The sequence below is a fragment of the Watersipora subatra genome, chromosome 8, assembly GCF_963576615.1.
Source record: "Watersipora subatra chromosome 8, tzWatSuba1.1, whole genome shotgun sequence".
Classification (NCBI taxonomy): domain Eukaryota; kingdom Metazoa; phylum Bryozoa; class Gymnolaemata; order Cheilostomatida; family Watersiporidae; genus Watersipora; species Watersipora subatra.
The window spans coordinates 49,644,367-49,665,434 of NC_088715.1; the positions used below are offsets into that span (position 1 = coordinate 49,644,367).

Here is a 21,068-nt window from a genome sequence, read left to right on the forward strand (position 1 = left end):
TAAGACTGAATATAGAGTATAAGACTGAATATAGAGTATAAGACTGAATATAGAGTATAAGACTGAATATAGAGTATAAGACTGAATATAGAGTATAAGACTGAATATAGAGTATAAGACTGAATATAAAGTATAAGACTGAATATAGAGTATAAGACTGAATATAGAGTATAAGACTGAATATAGTGTATAAGACTGAATATAGAGTATAAGACTGAATATAGAGTATAAGACTGAATATAGACTATAAGACTGAATATAGAGTATAAGACTGAATATAGAGTATAAGACTGAATATAGAGTATAAGACTGAATATATAGAGTATAAGACTGAATATATAGAGTATAAGACTGAATATAGAGTATAAGACTGAATATAGAGTATAAGACTGAATATAGAGTATAAGACTGAATATAGAGTATAAGACTGAATATAGAGTATAAGACTGAATATAGAGTAAAAGACTGAATATAGAGTAAAAGACTGAATATAGAGTATAAGACTGATTATAGAGTATAAGACTGATTATAGAGTATAAGACTGAATATAGAGTATAAGACTGAATATAGAGTATAAGACTGAATATAGAGTATAAGACTGAATATAGTGTATAAGACTGAATATAGAGTATAAGACTGAATATAGAGTATAAGATTGAATATAGAGTATAAGACTGAATATAGAGTATAAGACTGAATATAGTGTATAAGACTGAATATAGAGTATAAGATTGAATATAGAGTATAATTCAATAATATATTATAGAGTATAAGACTGAATATAGAGTATAAGACTGAATATAGTGTATAAGACTGAATATAGAGTATAAGACTGAATATAGAGTATAAGACTGAATATAGAGTATCTAACTGAATATAGAGTATAAGACTGAATATAGAGTATAAGACTGTATGTAGATGGCAAGAATGGTTGGTTTGGTTTGACCAAGTTCAGCTACCTTTTTCGGATCTGTATACATGCGGCAAAAAATCTGCTTTGTTCAGTCCAGTGAAACGAAACTAATTTTTAAATAGATCGATTGCAAAAATACCAACTGTGCAAAAAACATGCCGCCAACCGCAAGCTGGTCTATTGGTAAATATAGTTATGTCATATACCATTCAGTTTCTGTGATCTGTTTAATATTTTTAGCACCATAGCATCTATATTGGAAGTTTTCATCTTTTTCAGCCTCAGTGATCCTCCACATAAATTACGGGTCAGTACAACAGGAAGTTTAAAAGGCAAGCATTAAAAGGTAGAATTATGCTTTTCATCTCGTAGATTTCGATGTTCTGAGAGGCTGAGCATTTTAAACATTTTGATGCACTTTATTTATTAGATTGCTGTGCTTTTTATCTATAACAAATGGTATGTCCTTCGAATAAGGTGTTGCCATTAGATTTATTATACAGCATATATCTTGCTTGTTATAACTATTTGTTTCCCAATAGTTTTGTATCAATTATTCGTACTTTTATGATTTATTTTATAAAATTTTCTCAACTTTTGAAAGTTTTATATTGCTCGTAGGCTATCTTTTAAAGTTATTTGATCTCATATTTTTGATGTACGACATCAAAAATTTCAAACTATGTAACAGTAACTGTTACATAGTTTCAATCAACACTTTTAATTACAATAAATGCTCATGACTTTGCATCATTTGATCCTTGACAATTCATTTCTCAATTATGCCACATCAAAAAGGGACAATTGTTGTTGGTGCTACATCAATGAGTGGTGGTCACGCCGAACTAAATCTGACATCTGAAGCTCAGGTTGGAAGCAACCATAATGAAACTTGCAGATAAATGGCTTTGATCTTTGTCGCTTTAGTTCCATCAAATACAGGAAAACTTATTAGTGAATCTATTCATGAACCCTATTTCTTGACAATAGGGTTCGGAAAACTGCATGAGAAATCACATCACAGTAGGAAATGAAATTGTCTGAAGAACCTTAAGTTTCTGAATTTTGTTAATATCTGCAAAAATGTTTTTGCAAAGTTCCATAGCTTTGGTTAAGATATGCTGATTATGCTTGAAATCAGCTGCAGTGTGGTCACATCATTAGAGCACATCATTATATATGACAACTGGCACTATCACTATGTTTCCATGATGCGGGTTTGGAATTGTACGCACATTTAGTTATACTGCAGCTGATTTCAAGCAAAATCAGCATATCTTAACCAAAAAATTTTTCTAATTAAACTTTTTAACTGGTTTTATCACGACCAAACACGAGCGGAGTGATTGTTTGGGAGATTTATGATAAACGCATATGCACACACAACTCACGAAAATTATTCATCAACACTGTCGCAAACTCTTGTACCGAAATCTCATCAACAAATTTAACCATTTTTCAATGGAGTCGTTTAAGTGAAATAACGATACAAAACACATATAAACCTATTTAAATATGTTACCACGGCTTTATTATTTGTAGACAATATCCTAAACCTTACCCATCTGATCGGATTATACACAAATGACAGATTAATTTAGCCTAGACTCGCAATAAAACACTTGAAAAGCTTTTTTTAATTATAGGACCGGCCAACGATACGCCAATAAAGCCGTGCCACAGATAATATAACTATTAAACTGCGCATTTCACGAGAAAAATGTGCTCATTTCATCAGTCTATGGCATTGTTTAGTTGTCGAAGGTTTGTAATATTTTTCCGTTTTTAATATCTTGCAAAAAGATTTAATTATAGGAATAATTATTCGATTTTATAAAATTAATATAAGATTTAACTATAGAATAGTTATTCGAATTTATCCGAAGGTTTCTGTAATAAACGTAGACCGTTTGAGGCGTAGACCGATGTACAGGTACGAAATTGTGGTACACAGTTTATCAGCCTGTTTTTTTTTGTCCAATTGCCGAAGGTTTCATTAAATTGTTTAAAACGTTAGCCAAAACTTTTTACATCTTATGTACAAGCTAGGGCCGAACTACAGTGCCCCTTTATGACGAGAACATTTTTTTATTTTGCTTCAGTTTGCAGAAAACTTCCAGACGCGCCAACGCTCATACTTGCTTTCTGTTAAAGATCGCTATCAAAACCATTCTACATTCAACACAACCGACTTTCAAACTGTGTATTTTACACAGCAGCTTGCCATTTTACTTCTAATATTGCATTTCAGTTATAACAAACATATTTCGTTATTGCTGTTGTTAAATTACATACATTACAGAAGGCTAGGCCTACAGCTTTAATTAATATTTATTTTATTGTTGTAAAACATGGCTTGATATAGTAGTAGATTAGGTGTGACTTTTTTACAACCTTTTGTTTTGCATAATTGACTTTTTGAATTTAATTTCAAAACAACTTGACACCTACCATGGACATACAACTTCCCAGAACACCACGTCGTGGCCGACGCAGTGGCTATCCACGTGTCTCTCAATTATTACAGCTCAATAGGAGGATAAATAGAAGGTCCTCACAGCAACCATCAACATCAAATGCTAATGTTCAACAACATGCTACTCAAATTAATAGCAACAACTCATCTGATTCGGAGAATTCTTTAGTACATGTTGTAGGCGATGTAAATGACATGGACTTGGCAGCCCTTTTGTTTCCAGATGATGATCAAGATTTTATGGACATCATTGACCATGAAAATATTGCACAAAACAATATTGCTCCTCCCAATGCCGCCCCCCTTCATCACATTCCTCATTTTCAATCATTACATGTAGATTGTCCTGATTTTCAAGAACTGCATAACAACTTTCTAGGCAGACTTGACAACAACATATCACAGCTCACATGTACTGGATGTAATGAGAAACATTTCATTACATGCAATGCTCAAATACAACTATGTCACACATGCCAACAAGTTAGACCTGACACTGTTAATAAATTCAGTGCAGCCAACAATATGGACCCAGGTCCATCTGTTGAATTTTTAACTTCTCTTACACTTATAGAACAGTTACTCATTGCTCAGGTTAATCCTACAATGTCAATATTCCGTCTTCCGCGTGGTGGCCAATTTGGGTTCAGAGGTCATGTCAGAAAATGTCATGTCAGACAGAGGACATGTTCAGAGGTCATGTCAGGTCGTGGACTGTATGACAGGGAAGTTTCTAGTTTAAAAGTGTTTGCATGAAGCTAATAAATAGCCAAGACAAACAAAACATAAAAATACATTATATTTAGCAAACTGTTTAGAACCTTAACAAGTGATGAACATCCGCAGCACCGTTCAAATGGATTATTGATCATTGGATTATTCAAATCGTTATTCAATCTTGCATGAGGTGAGTAACAGAAAACGCAAAATCTACCAAACAGCTTCTAGCTTGTATGCATGCGTCTGTCTGATGTAAAGGGTGTCGTTAAACTCTTATTAGCTACTGGAAAATGTGGAGCTCTCCGCATTTCTTAAAATGGGTGAGTATGGCTGACTATTGCTTCGTTTATCTTCATTGACAATGAATAATGATTGAATCAAGCTAAAAAATAGAATAAAAGATATCATTGCTTTTTTAACACGCGTGACATCATAAGAGTATAACGCAGTCAAACAGGAAGCGTAAAGACTTGTATGAATGACTTCAACAATTTTCTATGTTGCAACAATATATAAAACATGACACTGTATATAATATATTATGATATATATTTGTATAATAATATATAACATATTATAGTAATATTAGGTAATCTATGATATAACAATATAACACATGATACTATGTATATACGGAAATGTCGGTAGTGGATATTTGACTAGTGATAACCAGTGACTGACGGCAAAGGTCACATGACAGCACTTTAGTTAGTCTCCCCACAATTTAACCAGCTATATAGACTATATTGTTACCTACAACAGAAGTTTTAGCATCTGAAATCATTGCGGGCTCCACAAACAGATCAACTTCTCGAGTAGCCTGTATCATGAGAATTTCGTCTTGGGCAGTAATATTAGCTGTCTTACCATCATCTGATTCTGCACCACATCTGCTAATAAGTTTGCAAAAGGTAGCCTTAACAGTAACAGTAGGATTATTATTCCAACAACCTAAACAAAAGCATTAATTGGCGATGATAAAAATGAACACATTAATTAGGATTAAAGTAAAAATGAAATTAAACAATTTAAAGGGAGAAAGAGCTTCAATCTTGAAAATGAACCATTTTCAGTTGGTAAATTTCTCACACTAACAAATTTTTTAAACGGTAAAAGTATAGAAACAGTATCTAATTATTGGGGTGTTTCTTGTACTTTCAGATTGTAATTGATCTTGATTTTTTTATAAAGTAAATGTATTATATTTTCTCAAATCTCATCAATTTTCTTCAAATTGGTAAAAAACTGGGGATCAGTCGCATTTTAAGCAAAAAACTGCACCTTCATCTTATTCTGATGAAAATGGATGTCTTGTTGTCGGCTTGTTCTCCATCTTCCAGCTGCATGCATTCTGTACTTCTTATAACCCTGAAATGTAACTCCATTTCACTATGCTGTCTGGACTTTTGATCGATTCGTAAGCATGAAACAGGTTCCTCATGAGGTTTACTATATGACGGGATTCAGAAATACTTGTACCTGCTGCTGAGTCCCAGGATGGGGTAAGTGTAGCCTGGGCATGGCTCTCGTGGGGGATTGGGAGAGAGAGCCTGGGACACATAGCGAAAAAAAGGTAAGATAACTTCTGCAAAACGAGCGACATATGTTACATATGACGCTCAGACTGATACTAATGAAAGCGTGTCCTTACCTGAGATACAGTGGCCTGGTAGGACCTTGAAATCCAGTCGAAACAGGAGAATGCATACTGATTTTCTTCACCTCCTTGAAACACATGGTCTCTCCCAACCTGTTGATTTTCCAACACATATTAAAGGAAACACTCGACCTTGTGTTATCCTCCATGGAAATTAATAATGCCCATGGAGAGCCAAGCACATCTGACCATTTTTATGTGCACTTTGATGTGAGCATACCTGATAGTCCCAAACAGGCAAACCTCTCCAAACTATCGCCCGTTTTTAAATTTAAATATAACCAAACTAATAACACTGAACTAACAATCCAATCCCAAGCCCTTGACAGACAAATAACTAATCTAATATCAATCAAATCCAACATTAACGACATTTGGCAATCCTTTAAAACTGGAATTATGACAGCAGCTAAGGCCTCTATCCCTCATTTTCCTCTTAGAAAATGTAAACAGAAATTTTGGATTAAGCACACCAGCATTAAAGAGATTCATAAAAGGAATAGATTGTTTAAAACATGTAAAAAGTACCCGACCGCCGACAATAAACAGATGCTCCAGCTTCAGATTAAAAAATGTAAAAAACTTATTAGACAAGACTATAATAACTTTCTAAATATCCATATCTGCCATGAATTGACGGAAGGCAACAATAAACCACTTTTTAAATTCCTATCTTCAAAAAAAGGTTCCAGTAACACAGTCAAAACCTTGCACGACAACACTGGCAAGCCATCTGATAATATAGCCAACACTTTTGCTGACACTTTTTCTTCCATTTTCACAGTTGATAATAGTGCTTATCCCATTCCCCCAACAAACGAAACTGTAGTAAACTCCACCAAAAAGAAGACCAAGGCAATAACTGTTTCCAACGATGGTGTCTTAAAACTTTTAAAACAACTTAACCCTTCTAAGGCTGCTGGCCCAGATGAACTGAGCACCTCGTTGCTGAAACACCTAGCTTCCTATATTGCACCCACTTTTACCAAGATAATGCAACACTCTTTATCCAGCCATACTGTCCCTAAGGATTGGAAAACGGCTACTGTCATACCCATTTTTAAAAATAAAGGTAGCAGGCTCCTGCCAACTAACTATCGTCCAATCTCTCTGACATGTGTACTTTCAAAAGCCACAGAACACATAGTCGCACACTCCATCCGCAACTTTTTAGACTCCATTGATTTTTTCCATGACTGCCAACATGGTTTTCGTTCGAGGAGAAGCTGCGAAAGTCAGTTAATCCTCACAACTCATGAACTCATTGAATCATTTGATACTGGAATCCAAACTGATGCCATTATCCTTGATTTTTCTAAGGCCTTTGACAAAGTGTCCCACAGCAAACTTTTATTCAAACTTACACAAACTAATCTAGACAGAACAATTATCGCCTGGGTCGAGGATTGGTTAAAGGATCGCACATAAACCATTTTTATAAATGAAACATACTCCAAACCATGTCCAGTTTCCTCTGGTGTGCCTCAGGGATCTGTTTTGGATCCCCTCCTCTTTTTGATTTTTATAAATAATATGCCAGCGGCTATCAAGACCTCTAGACTCAGACTTTTCGCTGATGATGCTCTCTTGTATTCCCAGATTGAGTCAGACAGCAACTTTGCAAATCTTCAAGCAGATCTTGACTTGCTCTTAGACTGGGCTGATAAATGGCAGATGGAGTTTAACATCACAAAATGTGAGACAACTTCTTTTTTTAGGTATCGTGAGATCCCCTTTTCTCACAAATATCTCATAAAAGGCCAACAACTAACTTATGTCAATCACTTTAAATACCTCGGAGTCATTATAGACAATAAACTCAACTTTAACCTTCACATAGAAAAGACTATAACCAAATCTTTATCCACACTCTACATGCTCATGAGGTCCCTCAAAATTTTCTCACCCAAGACAAAAACCCTTTCTTTTAAAAGCATCTGCCGCCCAGTTCTTGAATATTCATCCATTGTCTGGTCTCCATATTTATCCAAGCACATAGACTCCCTCGAGTCTGTGAACAGAAAAGCTTTTAGGTGGGTGTTTAAGCTTAAAAAAATGAGAGTATTTCTGACCTCATGTCTGAGTGGTCATGGGCCACACTTGCAGAGCGTCGGAAGACGGCTGACCAAAATGTAAAAAACAAAATAACAAGGGAAGAAATTGCAATACCAAACAATTTTTTCTCAAATGCCCACTTAAACAATACACGCCACAAAAGCACTAAAGGTGCAATCAACACCAATGTTAAAAAACACTCCTTTTTTATGCGAACCCTTAACAGCTAGCCCCTTTTTTCTTTTTCTTTTTTTGCACAACCCTACTAAGAGCCTTAAATATTTATTAAAAGTTCTTGCCCCCACCTAATCCCTACCGTCCACTTTAACAACAACATTGCCTCAACCAAACTTAAAAAACACAATTAAAAAAATAATAAAATAAAAGAGAAAAGGGAAGGAAGGGGAGGAGAGAATTGCGATAAAATAAGGAGAAAGAATAGGAAGGAAGAAGCTCAAACTAAGAGTAATCTACTCATGTTACCTAATAAAGATATCGCTCTAATGCCCCATTATGGGGCGAATGCGATTAATTGATTTGACTTGACTGTGTCGATAGATTCAGATCTCACGATGTACTAGATGTGGCGCATTTTAAAGCCTATCGTCGCGGTAACGTGACTTGATCTAGTGAAAGGCACTATGTTTTTGATAAGCTGGGTAGTTATGTAATACCCCGTTTGATAACAAAACAATAAGAACCATAGGTTACTATGCTTTTGCGTTTTCACGTTTGCAATCTCATTTCATATATTGATAAAAAATGGAGCGATTCAAAAACCATCTATCAAAGCTAGACATAGCCACGCTGAGACCAAAACAGTTTCAAGCTTTACAACATATTATCGCAGGTTTTGACTAATTTATAGTTCTTCCTACTGGCTTCGGAAAGAGTGTTTGCTTTCAGATGGCACCGTTTTGCAGTGGTAGGTCCGAGTTGCTCATAATAACTGTCGCAAGTAATCACAATACTCGCAAGTAAATTAAAACTGAGATTACTTTTTTACTAGATAAACCTTTCTTTACTAGCAGCATGCGATTCAATTTTGTTGTTCTATTGCTATTCGATTGTATTGTTATTGTGAAAATCTTTTATTCAATTCATTTAATTTTTGATTATAAATCAAAACCTAATTAATTGAACATATGAAATAATATAGCTCCCGTGATTGATTTATTATGCAACCAACATTTCATACTTACCAATCAGCGTTTGTTTGCTGCCAATTCAGATTAAAAATAACACATAATACTAGCGAAGATCATAAAAAAGACCGTCACATGATACTCTTTCGGAAATAACGATTGTGATATTAGCGACTGCAGAAGTCGACTGTTAGAGTTGTCTTTCTCGCGTGTTGCTATGTGTCCCAGGCTCCCTCTCCCAATCATCCACGAGAGCCATGCCCAGGCTAGGGTAAGTGTGATCTGAAAGTTTGAGGGTTCCCCATGTCAGCACCAATAACCGGCAGATTGACATGTTTGACGCATGCCCATCTAGCGTTAAACAGTGCACCACAAACCTGTTCTCACCAAGTTCAGACAACGTATGAACTACAAGTTCCCTCTGAGCAGCTGCAGTTAGAATGCGCGTAAAGAAATAGGCTACTGGGGGCTTTCCAAGACGACCTCAGACCTTCACCATAAAACCAGTACAAATTATTAGTGCAAATGCTGATACCAAGAGTGGTCATACACAATACAGTTATTGATCAAGTGTGAAACATGTCATCATTATGTTATAATTTCTGTACTCACAGAATAACCAGCAAAATACATAGCAGAGGGTTTGTCGTATTGTGTCGCAGGTGTTCTCCCAAATAGTCTATAAAGTATAGGTAGGTAGATGCTTTGCAAGATGAGCTGTCAAGTGCACGATCAGAAATCTGTGACATGCCAAACAGCAAAGCAGAACATCTTAAAATATAGCCAGATAGAATAGCAGAGCAAACAAAAATATTAAGCCAAAAAGCAATTTGTACAAATACCCTGTGACCATAAAAACCAGTGCCTCAGACGCTTCCTGTGGACCAGAACCTAAATCAACGTACCCTTCCATACACTTGAGATGTTGGTCATAGATAAGGTGTTTTCTAATACTCACTTCATCTATCATCATATAGACCCTAAAAGCACACCAAAAAATGACAGTTCATACACTACAGAAATATAACGCGGAGAAATGTACCCGATCTGACAAAGAAAATTAGCTTGGACTCACTGAGAATACTTTTCCAAGTCCTTTTCTTTCATTTTCACTAGCGCCCTAAGCATCGCTAAGTTGAGACTAAGTGTGTCTTCTATTCGTATCAGCCATCTGCAATAAGTACAGTATAACAAGTAAAACCGGAGCCACTGGTTAAGAGTGATAACTAAGCTGGACTAGCATTGTATCAACATTCTTCTGTAACATAGTTCGTGTAAGCAAAAAATTACTACGCTCATTGTAATAGAACTTGACAATATCTGCAGACCGCAACCATAAATTACAAAAAAAATACATTTTTAATTTATGACTTACTTGCTTTCTGATTGATCTGGGAGGGTGTAATGGAAGTGTCACTCTGAGAAACTCATAAGCCTTTGGCGAGTACAAATGAAGGGTTATTGCAAACTTTTTCTACTCTGAAAATCCTCTATCATTGTCTTTGAATAATGATATTGGTATATCTAGAACAGCAACGGCAGCAACAGCATAAATAACAGCCTGTTATATCTATAGGGTTTCTTAGTCAGATTGATGAAGAATCATTCCATGTACTTTGTTTCTGAACATATGCAACAAACTGAACAACTTTTAAAAGAGGATACACTTGGAATTTAACACACCTTGATAGCAAGACAGCTTATCCTCTAATTCTGCAGTTGAGAGATTTTTTCCTTTAGTTCTTCAAGAAGATCTGCACACTTTGTTTTTACTCTTTCCTCCCGATCTAGCACTTCGCTTTTCTTTCCCTACTCTAGTTAGTCTGTTCTGCAACTGTTCATATTCATATTCAACATCATATTCATAAGCACTGGCAGCTGCCGCTGCTTTGCATGCTGTTTGAGGTTTCTGAATTTTTTTTTAGATATATATCTACTTTAAGTTGAACAACCCAGCGGCATTGTGCTTGACAATATTGTTTTGAATTCAACCGTTGAAAATCACCATTCAACAATTAAAAAAACAAACCTTTAAATGACTGGGCTGTGTAAACGGTGCGGGTACAGCAACTGGTCGAACATTTTGGCTTGGTCTTTCAAAACATGGATCATTGAAATGTTCGCTGCCCACAAGTGCCCATGGACCATGCTTATTCACTCTGCTGCAGTTACGATACCATTACAAATAACGAGAGTTCTCAGTTACTTTGTTTGAAAATCTAAAAAGTAAAATGAAACTGTAGTGGTTAGTTAGCAACAGTAGTAATAGCAGTAGTATTATTACACTTACCTTATTACTGTTAGCTAGCTAGTGGCATACAAAACTCTGATGCGATCAGGCCTTGAATATGCTTGCCAGGTGTGGGACCCACATTTAAAAAAATATGTCAAGAAGATCGAGAAAATCTAAAATGAATGTCTAAAATTTGTTTACCGATAAGATCACCAGTAAGCTTTTCACAAGGGAAAACACTAACATAAAATTGTTACAAGAACGTAGAAAAGATGCCGGAATAAAACTATATTGCAAAGTGTTGAGTTTTGGTGTTATTCAAAACACTTTTACTCTTCCCAATAACTCACGCGATACAAGACCAAATAGGGAATTGTACTTACCATCTATAAAATCAGGGCAATATTTTCACTCCTATTGGCCAAAAACAACTAGAAATCTTTGAAGGGATGTCGAGTGTGCAGATGTTTAGTTTCTTTGATTTAACCGGAGAGATTTTTACATGTATATATGTAAATAAATAAATATATATAAAAAAAACATTGAATAAAAAAGTTTCTTGAAACTGAGTTCTCACGTCTTTTTGCCTTCAAAGGCTCTCAGTGAGAACAATCTGATCTGTTTTAGAGGAAAAAATTCAATCACTAGCTTATAAAATTATCTAATCACTGCCAACATACAGTCAAACTCTCCCACTCAGTAGTGACACCGATCGACTCTAACTCACCCAGTAACTAGTGTAGTAGACCTAACTGGTGGTAGTACTAACTAGGAGTAACACAACTAGCAGTAATAATAGTAGTAAACCTTAACAGTAGCAATAGTAATAAAGCTAGTAGAAATGACCCGCTTGTGAATGTTACGTCCTTTTCTTTTGAAGGTGCATTCCTACGGTTTTTGTAGTTGATGGAATAGCGCAGTGCACCTACGCCCTTTTGTCTCTCGCATAAATTGTTAGCAGTAGTATCAGTAGTTTGTCTCTTCACTTTAGTAGTGTATTCGTAATCTTTCATAACTGAAATAAGAAACTAGATTTCTTTTCGCAGATTGAACACAATGAAATTTACCTGTACGCTTCACGCAACAAGGTGCTGGCGAATTTCTGTACTTGCGAATGACCTTGGCCATTCCAAGGAGTTTGAGTGCAATGACCACTAGTTTAGAACATTAAGAAAACGCGGAAGGCGGTAGGTCAATTCTTTGCCATTACTTTCTGTTTGAAAACTCTGGCTATATTAGTTCGACCTTCACACGGTAGAATCTAGTAAGCGATACCCTTTTGGAATCGGGATACGGGTGGCCAATGAATATATTTCCTCGAAATATAATTTAACATAAGCTTAGGTTATCCAAGTTAGGGAAATTCCCCAACTTGCAAGAGCTCATTTTCTTTCCTATGCTTCGTGGAAGTAAACTTAATATTATTTTGTATATCTGTGGTGCAGAAAAGGTGTAAGTTTGTTTTGTTTTGCGTAAATGTTTCATAGACCGTGAAATTAGTAATATCGGAATAAGTGTTTCTTGCGGCGTTTTTATTTGCTGTTTTTAGTTCATATTTACCTATCTTGTTTTTTTAAAAACAACACACTTAATAAAGTTTGAATACCTTATGCATATTGTGTTAGTATCTAACGAAAATCAGATGGTTTAAATATCACGATGTCGGACCGAAGAGTTTTTTAACGATCAAGATCTGCTCATAGTTTCATCTCAACAATGGTTGCCACCCAAGCGCTTTGATAACTCACTCAAAGTGTAGTAACACCAAAGTTTGGAAAATTTGCATACCGGTGGTTAATTGAAGTTGTAAATGTTCGTATGACTATAACGGCAGTAGTAGTAGTACAAGACTGGTTGTAGTAGCTTGTGCCGCCTGAAAGGGATTTCTGTTAGCAGGCGAAGCGAGGCTGTCTGATCCCTGACCCTCTGCTCGCAGGGATTGCAACTTCAAACTGGCTACTGCTTTTTGAAGAAAAAATAGCACTTCTTGTGGGTTCTGACAATTGGAAATAGCCCAGGAGATACAACTGTCTGCTGGGGCACTGTGATGTTAGTGCAATTTAGGAAATTGCCAGCCTAGTTCCTTATCGAAGATGATGTTTGCTGATGCGCTGTTTTGCTGGTGCAATCTGGGAGATTGTCAATCTTGTCGCTTATTTATGATGGTGTTTCCTGGTGCACTGTGATGCTGGTGCAATTTGAGAGATTGCCAACCTAGTCGCTTATGTAAGATGATACTTGCTGGTACACTGATTCTGGTGCAATCTGAGATGTTGGTGCAATTTGAACGAATGCCAGCCTATTTACTTATGGAAGATGATGTTTGCTGGTTCACTGTGTTGCTAGTGAAATTTAGAAGATTGCCAGCCTAGTTCCTTATTGAAGATGATGCTTGCTGATGCGCTGTGAATGTTTGTGCGATGTAAACGATCTTTAGATAGTTGATGTTTGTAGAAAAATCTAGCGAAGGTTGTGGTATGTCTTGTATCGTGTACAATTATGAATATAACCATAAAAAAGAATATAACCATACATGCAGAGGTGTTTATATCCTAGAGGGCGAGCCTTAGCAAGTTCAAGAAGGTAAGGAGGTGGGCTAGTTATATAAGAGTTACAATGAAAACCAGGGTTCGCATTTTTCCGGGAAAAACTGGTAAAAACTGAGCAAAACTGGTAAAAACCGATCAAAACTGGTAAGAACCGAGAACAACTGGTAAAAACCAGGAACAACCGAGAAATATGATAACTCCAAAATTTTTTATCCAAATATTTTGCTAAACAATAGAATAAAATAAAAATGGAAAATTGGACGAAACAATTAGTTGTGTGACTCCATATTTATATCAATCAATAGCAATGGAAATAAAATAGTGTTTAAAAGTGGGAAAAATTAGAAAAAATCAACACTCAAGGTACGGGCCAACGTTAAATAACGATGAGTCTTTTACAGTACAATAATAGAACTGTTTTGATATGTATTGTTTAGCACTTCTTTCTTAGTGCAGACCAAGCTGCGCAACAGGCTTGGAGTGGAGAGTAGAGTGGAGAGTATCAAACTGGTAGCTTGATACCTAAACTTAAAAACAACTTCTTTAGAGTATGTTTCGACCGAATATGAGAATTGACTTTTCTTAGACATTCAATTCTCAATACATGTACTCTAATTCGTTTGTTCAGTTCACTGGCCTCGACTACTTGGCATTATCTTCATGTGTTTTTGTTTTTCAATTATTTTCTAAATGTTGTATTATGCTTACTGTCATGTTTTACACGTATCAATTTTCTTTTTCATTCAATATTACTATTTAAAATATGTAAATGAACGAATATTATCTCGTTATCTGGTCTTTTCATTCAATATTTAGTAAACAAACCAATTATAAAGGTTTTACGCTTTCTTAGCCTGTGTACTATTAAAGAGTCATAAAGAAGTTCTATGACAGCTAATGGTATAAGTGTATTGTTATTCTTTGCTTAAGCATTAGTCAACTTGTCAAAAAAGAGGTTTTTTAGTTTTTCCCATTTTTTTTTCCCCTTTTGGACAAAAGTGAGTTTTTCCCGGGGCGGTAAAAACCGGTATAAACTGGCGGTAAAAACCGGTATAAACCGGCGGTAATAGCCGCCTTGGGAAATACTATGCCAACTCTGATGAAAACACGCCCCACCCTCTACACATGATTACAAAATGGCTACTCATAATATACACATATAATGATTACTCACACAAAAAGGAATAATTAGGAATATGTATAGTTTATTGTTTGTACCTGCCCAAATCATGTGCTAGATTCAATTATACTGATTTATATGATTATTGCTGGCTATCACTGTTTTCAAAACTGTACAGATGAATAAGCTATACATAATCTAATGGTTACAGCCGATAGTTGGCTTAATTTGCCAGCACAACTTATACAAGAGCTGATAATGCTTAATTAAAAACTACAGCTGATTGTGTTTTATTAGTATTTCACTGAAATTTGGAAAGAAAGCTAAAAATAAATTAAAGTGACCAAACAGTGATACAAACAAAACAAGAGCCGATAATACAGACTCTATTAACAAATTGTCAGATTATGAGTATACCAAAAACTCCATGCAGTCTAAATATGCCAAACAAACACGGATGGCTTGATTTATAATGCATGGTCGATATTTGATTACGTATAACCAGTAGTGATTATTTCATGGTCAGCATGCAACATAGTAAGTTCTGTTTCAGGTTGCTATATGTCTAGCTTGTTGAGTTTTCAGTTGTGAAGAGACAAAGAAATATCCATTGGCTTTTTCGCACTTTTATGCCCCTTACTCACTAATCCCTTCAAAGTCCCGCAGCCTTTCAGCTGTGGTGGTGGCATAGGTCAATGTAGCTTGGCTATTCACAACCCTAATCATACAAGATGCTTTGTATTTTTTTAGGTGAAATTAGATCTGTCAAGCAGTTTCACTTTCTACGTAATTAACATAGGTTACCTAGCCGTAGGCTACCAAAGCACTTGTCTTTTTTCATGCATTCCATTCATCTGGATTGCATGTCTAGTTCATCTGCTATTAACTACTGCTAGGCTTGTCACAATGAGCAGTTCTAACTCATCATTAATCCAACTGTTAATATCGAAGTTCAATCTTTGCCGCAAATCGATGACCAGTATCTTCTTTTCATTGTTACTGCTTCCAGTAACAAAACGAAGTATTTTTTATTGGTACTACCACCACTACCACCATTATGACAGCTGTCACCAGTTTAACTACTCTCACCATAGTTTTTAGCATTGATTTTAGGGCAAACACTAGTTTCTTGATCAACTTATTTTAGACCTTTTTTGCCATTACAACTGCACCCCTATCAACCGGCTCAACATTGTCTAGCAAAAATAGGCTGAGCAACAGGTCACTAGTGCTTTATTTGCACACAAACTGAATGAAGAGATAATGAACATATCATTCTGATCTTCAAACCCCTCCAGAATTTTAAAGCATTTTGACAGCATTCACATTTCACTGAGACACGAGTAGCTCATTCGCAAGTGTCACCTTCGGAAGACCTATTCAGCTCTCGTTGCACTGATATTTTACGCTGCAAGTGATTTATCTGCTAATGTAACTCTTTAGGCAATGCTCACTTTTCTTTGGTTTTTCTTAGAACCATTAACAGCTGATACGAAGTTTTTCTGTGGCCGTTTGGGTGGATAGTTCTTCATTATTCATAAACACACCTCCTTTATTAGCTAAATCATGAATAACTGCAATACTGATCTGACTAATATACGTAGGGTTAACATTTGATACCAACTTACTTATCAATGTAAATAACGTATTTTATTAAATTTTGTTATTGAAGCAAACATAAGTTTACTTATCAACCATCTTTAATGGTTTTAACAGGCTATCAATAAAGCAATTGATTCATTTCAACAACAGTTGAAAAAAGGAGTCCTAAAGAGTGGATATTGTGCCTACTAATACCCTAGTAGTCCGGTGCGCTTTGAAAGATGTGTAATAGTTATGTGCACAATTATTTCACAATACAGCGAGGTGGTTGAGTGGTGCAATTGGTAGTGTGCCTAGCTGCTAACCTGAATATTCGGGTTCGATTCCTCTGCTATGCATATGTTGCATTTTTCCTCTAACTTAACTTCTTAACCTTAATGCTCTAAGCATGGCTTTGGATAGATGGAATTACGTGGCTCTTATTATAGTAAAGATTGTTATATCCACCTACACCAAAGACCTGGTATGTCATCTCAGAGATCCAGGAAGCAATCAGGGTATGAAACAATATACATATATGTATATTGTTTCATACCCTGATTGCTTCCTGGATCTCATAAAGAGAAGCATATAAAAGACAACTACGTCTCTGCTCAGGTGCAATAGTGCAAAAATGAGAGCAAGGACAAAGGAAACAAGATCAATGCAACTATATTATATTGATAACATTTGTTGTACCCCTTTTGGATTATAAATATATACCTAATAAAACTCGAAAGTGCTGATAGTTCTGAAATGGATAAGTGAAGGGTCCCGCTGCATCCTTTACAGCGTGAAATCAAGTCAGAAACTATGGTGTGAATTTTTTTCAAATACCTGAAGAGTGTCCTTTTGGTTCTCATAATATGGGATACCTAACAGGTTCACAAAACCTGTCACTTATTTTCACTTATGTATTCTACTCGTGTAGGCCTACTCCAAAACGCTTCTTCTTTTGCCTAAGTCTTGACATAGGTATGAATACTAACTAAATTGGACAGAGATATTACACACTTCAACTACTTGTTAAAAGTTTACTTGCAACAAAATTCACATTATAGTTATTTGGTATCAAATGGTTTACCACGTCTTAATCTGCTGTGTTGTAGGTGCAAATATGTGGAAATGTGATTACAAGCTCTTAAAAGCTAAAAAACGAACAGTTAGTCGCAGCCATCACGAAGACGCTGTAGTTTAGAATCTTTTTATTTTGACGACGTACTCAAACATTGTGGTTATTGTTTTGACACGTGATTGTTATCGCATAAAATTAAATGCTAATGAAACGCTCGATATAAAACGTCTTGTAGCACTAGTGTATGACAAACACTTCGGGTTCTACCGGAAAGCCCGTATTAAGTATAGATGCTCGCTACTTTACAGTTTTGTTTCAGCCTGATCTAATCATCTAGTCGTAATCTGATCATGTGACCTATACTTCCTGCCAAATGGCATGAACAATTTCTGCAGCATTTTTCGACCATCACAGGTGATCAACAGGCTCCTCATGTTTATCAGAAGATGACATGCACTCCTTCGAGCTAAGGTTAATAAATTAAACGACTTTTTACAAAAGGTTTTGAGATATTAGTGCTCAAAGTGACACTATTACATGGATGATGGAATCGATGAGTATTGACAATAGCCATGGTTTTATTGAATGCGTAAAGTCAAGTTAAGTCAATTATTTGTGAAAATATTTTGACGAATGAGGTTGCATGAAAGTGTAAACAGAAGCCATCGTGCTCAACTTCGTCCCATTTGAGCCATTTTGGAAAGGCATTCCAATCTACAGCATTTTCGTGATGGCTGCGATTAACTGTTAGTTTTTAGCTTTTAAGAGCTTTTAATCACATTTCCACATATTTTGCACTTACAACACAGCAGAGTGAAACATGGTATGCTTTTGGTACAAAATAACGGTAATGTAATGTGAATTTTGTTGCAAGTCAACCTTTAAGTTTTAATGTCTCGTGGTTTGTTTTCACCTAACACTAAATATTTCATCAAGGAGATTTTAAGCAAAATCAAGCAATTAATAATCACTTTTCATTGCAGGTCTTCCTTTTATTGGTGCAAAGTTTTTTTAGTTTCAACTGTGAACAATGGCTCAACAGCCGTCAGATGAAGGTGATGAACCTGTAATGGTGAGTCTTTCGTGTTGTATTTTTTACAAAAAACAAACTCATGTAATTAGTTATAATGAGTAGAAGGATAAACAAAAAGAGATTGTTACTTATATGTAGAGTGCTTTAGGATTCCTTACTCATATATCATGAAGATGTATTATGTATAATGCTAACTGTTAGAATGTTCCAGAATGTTAACTGATAGAATGTTCCAGAATGTTAAATGATAGTGTTCCAAAATGTTAATTGATATAATGTTCCGGAATGTTAAATGTTAGACTACTCCAATATGTTAAATGTTAGAATGTTCCAGAATTTTAAATAGTAGAATGTTCCAGAATGTTAAATACATGTATTAGTCTGCTTCAGATTGTTAAATGTTAGAACATTTCGGAATGTTAAATAAAACATACTGTGGAATATGGTGGGCATTAAGCATTTGTTTAGTCCTCCTTGCACCCATGAAGTTATATCTACTTTTTTAGTTTTATGTACCAACACAGTAATCACGCTATCAAAGAATCACAAATAAATTCTAAAAGAACATTTTAAGCATGTACCAAATGTTTTTGTTGATAAAAAAGCGTGTGGCTATTTCAGTCTAAAAGCATTAAAATATTTACTATGGTAAGTGTCATGTTCGTCTGTCTGTCTGTCCGAACCTACGCTTAGAGTTTATAAAAAGATCAATTTTAATAGGATTTGGACTTCCCATTTTTGGCTTGCTAGTCCGACACTCTACTTGCACCAATCACCATCTTACTATGTTTCAGAGTAAGTGTACTGTTGGTAATTACACTTGACGATCTCTCACCTGACTCACCTGACACCTGACTGGCTACTAGTGTACTAGTATTTATAAATTGTCAAGGTATATGGTTAGCTCTATTGCTCCTACTGTCATAGTGTAATGGGTAACTTCATTACGATTGTTGTCAAGGTATATGGTTAGCTCTATTGTTCCTCCTGTCATAGTGCATGGGTAACTGCATTACAATTGCTGTCAAGGTATAAGGGTAGCTCTATTGTTACTCCTGTCACAGTGTATGGGTAACTTCATTACGATTGCTGTCAAGGTATATGGTTAGCTCTATTGTTCCTACTGTCATAGGGCTTGGTAACCTCATTACGATTGCTGTCAAGGTATATGGGTAGCTCTATTGCTACTACTGCCATAGTGCAAAGTAACTTCATTACGACTGCTGTCAAGGTATATGGGTAGCTCTATGACTACTACTGCTATAGTACATGGGTAAATTCCCATAACAATTGTTGTCTTGGTATGAGGGTAGCTCTATTGCTAGTGTGAAATTTGTATGATGTGATGCTGTTGTTGCCATTTAAAGGTTGACTTGCAACAAAATTCACATTACAGTTATTTGGTATTAAAAGATTCACCATGTCTTACTCTACTGGGTTGTAGGTGCAAAATATGTGGAAATGTGATTAAAAGCTCTTGAAAGCTCAAAAACGAACAGTTAATCGCAGCAATTGCAAAAACACTTTAGGTTGGAATCCCTTTCCAAAACGGCTCAAATAGGACATAGTTGAACACAATGTGCTTCTGTTTACGCTTTCATGCAACCTCATTCGTCGAAATTCTTTCACAAATATACTTAATGCATTCAATAAAACCATGTCTATTACCCTTACGCTTCTATTTCAATACGTCTCACGCTGTCCTAACCTCAATGACTCGATTCAATTCTCACAAACAAACAAAATTGATTTTCTATCAATTTTTACTAAAATTGACCCTACGACAATATATCAAAATAACAATAACTAACAATCGCTAATTTAGCCACACGCATTAGTGCAGTCTATTGACTGTTTGTATAGCAATAGCAACTATTTTACTACAGATTTCATGACTTTTTTGGGTAGAATTAAGTCAATCCTATCATTTTTGCGGGCATACACTCGGTGTTTTTGCTGTAAAAGCAGAGTTTCTGCAATATGGCTAAAGTTTATAACTAAGCTTATTGCCAATGCGTAGGCAAACCATTAAACTAGTGCGTAGTACACATTATTAGCCAATAAAATATACCCAGATATCAGTCTTTTACAAACGTGTGCGAGTGGCGACATGGGACTGCACTGGCAACTTCGCTTTGGCGCACATCAAGTAACAGATTGTGTTATTTAGGACATCGCTGTCTGTTATAGATTTTCGTCATTGCAGTAATTATAAAGGAAGGATTTGTGCATTTTGACTAGAGTTGTTTTGCTTATTGAAAATAGAGAATCGAGTCAATTCCTCTATGGTAACAATGAAGACTTCATTCAATTATTACTGGTAGAATGCTCTGAGTCAATACAATTATGCAGTAAGTAAAAGATACCAAATAATCAATTATTTTCAATTCATTTGTGAAGTGAGCCTTAAGGCTTGCTCAACCAAGCATATTAGCCCAAGTGCCCATCTCTGGATTCTAGGTGGTTGTGCGATTGCTACCCTAGGACACTTATGTATTCGCCTCATCTAAC

General features: G+C 35.7%; 2 protein-coding genes across 5 annotated transcripts in view; one reads left to right on the plus strand and one right to left on the minus strand.

The window, feature by feature from the left end:
- The window catches only part of LOC137402091 (presenilin-1-like), a 179,697-nt gene that overhangs the window by 125,340 nt on the left and 33,289 nt on the right, over positions 1 to 21,068 (minus strand). The window lies entirely within an intron of this gene.
- The window catches only part of LOC137402090 (uncharacterized), a 146,327-nt gene that overhangs the window by 100,072 nt on the left and 25,187 nt on the right, over positions 1 to 21,068 (plus strand). Inside the window, exon 13 of one of the 2 annotated variants that reach the window (XM_068088558.1) lies at positions 1,193 to 1,250. The exons of the other annotated variant lie outside the window; for it this stretch is intronic. Within the exon in view, the coding sequence (XP_067944659.1) occupies positions 1,193 to 1,201 (9 nt within the window). The 3' untranslated portion in view covers positions 1,202 to 1,250. Of the gene's footprint in view, positions 1 to 1,192; positions 1,251 to 21,068 lie in introns of those variants that run through there. 2 annotated transcript variants of the gene reach the window in all.